The 6,511-nt window shown below is 38.1% G+C and overlaps 1 protein-coding gene across 1 annotated transcript; it reads right to left on the bottom strand.

Annotated features, from left to right (window-relative positions):
* Nucleotides 1-298: 298 nt before the first annotated feature.
* LOC146636512 (uncharacterized) lies at nt 299-4,758 on the bottom strand. Its single transcript, XM_085350869.1, has 12 exons — nt 4,519-4,758; nt 3,561-3,980; nt 3,380-3,412; nt 3,194-3,283; nt 2,711-2,782; nt 2,513-2,601; nt 2,298-2,400; nt 1,941-2,043; nt 1,809-1,861; nt 1,622-1,700; nt 517-1,400; nt 299-411 (listed from the first exon to the last, which is right to left on the bottom strand). Exons 2-11 carry the CDS (start codon nt 3,657-3,659, stop codon nt 847-849), a joined length of 1,275 nt encoding a protein of 424 aa, XP_085206995.1. The 5' UTR covers nt 3,660-3,980; nt 4,519-4,758; the 3' UTR covers nt 299-411; nt 517-846.
* Between the last annotated feature and the right edge of the window lie 1,753 nt (nt 4,759-6,511).

Here is a 6,511-nt window from a genome sequence, read left to right on the forward strand (position 1 = left end):
AACAGTGTAAACATACCAAAACTCAAAATAAAACAGGAAAGCTACTACAAACCGAGTGTGACACAATTACATTCATATTGAAACATATGTGATAATTTTCTTTCTTTGTAGCATTTTTAAGATATGTGTTAGAACAGTCATTATGCTGTTTGGATTAGGAACCAATCATTTTTGCCAAATAGTTAACACAAACTTAGAACAACAATGAACAATTTTCAAGATTCTGATTTACAGAACAAACAAAAGTCACAAAAGGTTTCATTATTTAAGAGACAAGATCAAGTTTTTCCACACAGGAATGAAATGACAGAATCCAGTGCAGCGGGGCCAAAGGTGTGTGTCAGCAAACTGAAGGTTGAGGAATCAGTCAGCTCATGTTTAAGGTTGTGTTGGATTTTGAGAAGAGTCTGTCTGTTATTAGAAAGTAAGATTAACAATGTTACACCAATAACCCAAATACGGGGAAATGACAAATACCAAAAAAGATACAACTTTCATATTGTTTTACTAACTTACTTTGTCATATCAGCACTTGAATGGTCGATGCCTTTACAGACCATGTCTGTTGTGACATCGCAGGCCAATCTTCCGGCAAACCCGAGGGCTAGCTCCCCAGCCTCCTCTTCACTCAGAACACTAAACACTGTTACTTTAGTTTTGGCCTTCTTAGGCCTGTCAAGAATCATTGCGGGCAGTTTGGCTTTACGGCCCTAAAAAAGAAAAAGTGCAAACACCAAAAGAGCAGAGAGAGACACACACACGCGCACAAAGTTAAATGCTTTTGTTTACATGGTGTAATTGTGTATATGTTGCAGCAAATGCACAATTTCCAGCCACATTGTCACTTCATTGATACGAGTAACCCGGATTTATTTCAGGTGACATCAAAATCACGAAATGTATACCTACCCCAATCAAACCTCTGAAAACATGAACTGACATGTTCTCTGCGTTGATTCTGCGCTTGATCTCGTCTTCTGTTATTGTGTAGGTTTTCTTTTTTGGTACAGATAAGCGACCATGCACTCTGTAAACTGTACTAGTTCCTTCTGAATCAGTTTGGAATTCTGTATCTGCATCGATCCTGTCAACATCATCAGCAGCAGCATTATCTGTACTCAGACTTGTGCCGTATACTTCTGCTTCTTTTTCGTTGTCTTCAGTCTGTGTACCTTCATCTCTTTCAGTCTGTGTACCTTCATCTCTGACTGTCAGTCTTCCTATCTCACTGTTACTTGTCGATTTGCTGCAGATGTTCTCTCCCTTAGGAACTTTTCCTTTGTCATTCGCTGCCTGATGCTTTCCCTGATGACATTCTTCACTGGCTACTTCTATTGCTCCTCCTGTATAGCCACCCACTATGCTGCACAACTCCTTTCCCTCTGCTGTGCTGCACTGTGCTGTTACATAAAGAAGAATGATATAAACAGCACTATATCAATTTAATTGTGAAGAGAAATCCCCACAATACGACACAGTTATGTCTAAAATAGTTTTGTGTAAAAACTGGATCTTGAAACGTCCACTTTAATTACACAGTCCTGGTGTGCAAAGGCAAAATTACGAAAAAAAATTTCACTTTAAACATTTTTGGACATTGTTTAGTTATATTGTGACTTACTCTCACAGAAGATACAGATGCCACAAACAGACTTTGAACAACGCATGTGCTTGTATGCACCACATTTCTGGCACTGCACCTGTGAATTAAAAAAAAAAAAAAGAAGAAGAAATAAACAAACAAAAAACAAATGAACAAAGTCCATTATATAAACAATCTATATGGCTAAGGACATGTCATAGTGTACCCGGTCTTTGGCTGCAATCACACACCAGCACTGACTGCACTTCCTAGTTCGATCTGCAAAATATAATTTGTTTAAGTACAAGTTACATTTTCCAATGTTAGAGAAAAAGAAGGCAGCTAATTTTATCTTTACCTATTGAGGAAAATAAGTAGTGGCAAAGTCGGGACCTGAGCTTTGTGATTTCAGTGTTGTACTCCTCCACTTGTGTTTTACCGTCAATGAGAGATTGGGCAAACTAATAATTGACGAAGAAGAAAAAAAAAAAAAAGAACAAAAAGAATTAGATTAACAAAGAAATGTTTGTTTGTTTTTAACCCCCCCCCCCGAGAAAAAAAAACAACAGAGCAACCAAAGCAAAGCATTACTGCTGAAATGGTTCAATCTACAAAAAAAATTGAGATTTTACCATCCTGCCTCTAAGGCTTTAAAAACTGAATAGGCAAAAATGTAAACATTACTTATATAGGTTAAAGCTATAGTTTTCAGTACCATTATGACATGCACTCCACATGAGTTCCCATCCTGTTGATGTGGGTGGCTCACATGTGACAAGGTCCACTCTCCAGCGCAGCCTCTTGCTGAAGCAAATGAGCTGAGAGATCGCAGTTATTACAAATAAAAAGCATATAGAGAAATCAATAACCACGTTCGGTAATGATTTCAATTAAATTAAATATGTTATGTTAAATATGTTAATTAATTACCTCCAGTTTTTCAACACCGCACTTTTTCTGACCTCCGACTCGCCAAATGAATTCATATAGACTATGGTCCTCTTGGGTATGTCACAAAACTGTTTTGTAAAAAGATGGATATGGTAAGGCTTGGGCCTTGAGCTTTCCTAATGAGGGACACTGAAAAGTATCATGCACTAGAGAGAGTGCAAAATCTGTGCAACTTACAAACAAGGTCCAGTGGCTGCCGTTTTCCAGACAGGCTCCAATCAATTTCTCATACATCTGAAAGATGTTTTTCTGGAAATAAAAAGAATGTGACAAGTATGTTTTTCTGTCAAGAATGACACTGCAAAACTGCAAAAGCTTGTCAGGTGAGACTTGTAATTAATTCTGCAGATACACAAACATATAGAAAGTGTCATTTTTGGTTTCCATTAATTAATTTCTATAGTGTGTACAAAACAAATCAAGACAACAGACTCAACACGCACCACTCAATTTTTGGTGTTCTTTATCAGTTGGCCAAGACAGAAATGTTTTAATCTGTGTGCATTGCTTTTGAGCAAGTCTTTACACAGAAAAGGTTTCAGAAAGGTATTTTTCAGGTTCTTCTGACAAGGCTTCAATTTTGGAAAATGCTGTTTGTTTATAGTGGCAACTTATAAACCCTTTGTGATAAGAACATAGTTACCACAGTCCAAGTCATACCTTCAAAAAGTATGCACTTTGTGCTCTTGTGGACCCATCCAAAATTTTTCCAGTGATTTGGCTTGGTATTGGATAAATGTGAGGGAAATTCTATAAAAATAACATAAATACACCTATGTTTTCAAATACATTACAAAAAACGTAAACATGCTATGTCATTATGATCAAACAAGCTTTTCAACATACCTCACACTGCAAATAGATTAGGCCATCTATTACCTTATAAAACAAATAAATAAATACATATAAATAAAAACAGAACTAAGGAATACGATTCATTAAGTAAATTGTACAATAAAGTGTATTTAAAGCAGAATTTAACATTAGTTTTATGACAACATAAAAGGATTTTTATGTCAAGAGGTACCTCATCTGAAATGTTAGTCTGGTCAAACAGGGATTTCAAACTTGAAATACAATAGAGTTTGGTCCAGCTACTCCCACAAGGTAATCTGTGAGAAAGCATATGCTGTAGTCAACAGATATCATTTTCTTTTTGCATGCTGCAACCATCATCCATTTCAGTCTTCTAGGAGCTTTGTCTGGTTGTAGTTCTTTTTTCTCCTCCTCTCCCCTCATCTATTAATTAAATTGTTTTCTGACCTTCCTAACTGTTTCCGACCTGTCTTCCCAATGTGATGTTTAAGCAATATATGTATGGTCAGAAGGGGGTGAAATTTTCATTGCAGTTGTACGTGTAACATTGCATGTGATAATAAAAGGCTTGATTGGTTGATTATTCAACATGAGTTGACATTTACCTGACATTGTGAAGGAGTCACAGTTTCTGTAAGGGTGTAGAACATAACATGTGGATTTGTTACACTTCTTTTTCACAAGTTAATAACAATCAATAATTTTCATTCCATTATTTACAAGCTATCACACGATGTCCCAGGGACAACATCTACGCGATGTCTCAGGGACAACATTTACACAATGTCCCAGGGACAACATTTACGCGATGTACCAGGACAAATTTGTAAATTTCTGGATTACTGTTAATCTCCATAGAATCAAGAACTCATGTCCAGTTTCACAGCTATGGACCAGTTAATTATGTTTCCAGGTGATAGTTTGATTCATAGATTCAGCACACAACCATAAGTCTAGGCCTTTTAGTCCAGATTCTCTTCACTTATGTTTGTAAAATGATCAGGGAAGCTACTGCAATTTTGCCTGACCCAACCCCCGGGCCACGAAAACACCCAAAAAGTTGGGGAACGCTGGTCTAGAGAACACTGGTTAGCTAATGCTGTCGTCAAGTAGCCTATCGCTAGCAAACAAACAGCAAGCCAAGTGAGGAACATATGTATAATGCTTACCGTTTATTAAAGGAAAGTATCCTAAATTGACTTCAAATTCGGCGGACAGGCGAATTGACTTCAAATTCGGCGGACAGGCGGCGGTTTTTCGCTTCTTCACTTGTATTTCGAAATAATCGAAGGCGGGTATTTCGAAGTCGCAAAGGAATGACGTCACAAGAAGGTGATTGGTCACTTGCAATGTTGAACCTGGAACAACATTAATTATGATGATGTGGGAACAATGCTGACACGAGGAAATCAGATCGTCCGTCTTAAGTCATGTGACAGCTAACCACCTGACATTATCTCATCCACTATTTAAGATGTGGGACAATATAAGGTTAAATGAAAAAGGTATTGCTCACACTGATCCGCAACCACTGGTCACAGAGAAAAAATAAGCATTCCCAACAGTTTTCTGGTGCTAGTGGTTGCTGGAGGTTGCCGGTAGTTGCTGTGCAATCGATTGCTAAAGTACCATTCATGTAGACCAAGTAACTGGTCAGTGACCCCCCCGCTAAACACTGGTTGAAAACGTCCTTGCAATTGCTTTTGTTGCAAGCAGGTTAACACCAACTCATATGCAAATACTACTCTACAAACTGAAACTGTAACAACTGCAACACAAAGGAAACAGGGAATTTTTGCCTTCAAAGTGAAAGTAGTGACTCAGCAGTAGTAAAACTTGGCTAGTTTTTAGAGTTTGCAGACAAGTTAGCATCTTCCACGCAAACTACAGGTAATCGTGAAAATGTGCTGCAGGAGGTTTTTAGTGCAGCAATATCTTCGTGGTCAATTTCACCAAGCAAAGATAATCAACCTCCGGAAACCACTTGCCCAACAGTCAGAGACAACTCTTGACCAGTTTGTGAACGATAACCCTGCGAGAAACCTCTTTGAGGCACTTCTGCACACAAACTTTTCCCACTTTTATATCTATTTGCTAAGAATAAATCACAAACACCACTGAAGTGGAAAGGCTCTTTAAATCCACAGTCAAGCAGATAGTTTCATAACTACCTGAGATCACGGTCTCCAAAGGTGGAGGATGAAAACAGATGTACTGTTCCACCTCTGTCTGCGCAGCGAATTGTCATTACTGACATCTGAGTTCCTGAGTATATATGTATCCCACTGGTTTGATGAAAGACAAGTAATGTAATGCCTCTCCTCGAGAAGGATGACATCTTCATAAGTTGAGCTGCTGCAATTGTCAAAGAGCATTTGAAGTCTGAGAACTTTTAGGATGTCACGGCTTTGAATTTTCTACCCAGCAGACATTTTGTCCTGAAATGTTCCTTCCTGATTTGTACCCTGAACTCTGATGATCAGTAATGTCAACTGTGAATTTGAACCTGCTTGTGCTCCAGAGTTTCGAGTCCTTCAGTCCTTTGTGGATATTGATTTGCAGTAACCAGCATTTAGTATTACTCTGGGCATTTGCTGCTGTTCTGTTCATCACAACTCCCCCCTCTCTGGTGGCATCTGCTTGACTCTCAGTTCTCATCATCTTTGCAACTCTTTTCAGCAGCATATTGCACTTTATACAATAATGGCTGAACTGTGGACTGTGATAAAACGTTGTTGTCCACGAAATATTCAACACTGGCATTCAACTCTTCACCCAGTTTGGCAACATTTTTTGGAAATAACATGGGTGAAATGAGTTTTTGGCCTACACACAATCCTTTTCTAAGGCTGTTAGCTCTGGCTAAAAGGAAATCCGCATTCACGACCAACTAACAATCACAGATAAAGTAACACAAAAACACCCCACCACATGTTTATATGCTCATGAATATATGCCAATCGTCTAATTTTAGTACTTTTTATTACATGATCTTAAAACAATGAACAATTATTATTCACTCTTCCACTAGAAAACACGTTACCCTTCGAAACTTGTTGAATCTGCTCTAATTAAGCACTTCTATTGAGTGTGTTTCAACTGGAATTCTTCTAAAAATGCCACATAAACAGCTCTACAGTATATAGAAATGCCAGGTTATAA

This window comes from Diplotaxodon limnothrissa, linkage group LG3 (genome assembly GCF_057381915.1).
Source record: "Diplotaxodon limnothrissa isolate DT_005_m linkage group LG3, D_limnothrissa_male_GT1.1, whole genome shotgun sequence".
In the NCBI taxonomy this organism is placed as follows: Eukaryota; Metazoa; Chordata; class Actinopteri; order Cichliformes; family Cichlidae; genus Diplotaxodon; species Diplotaxodon limnothrissa.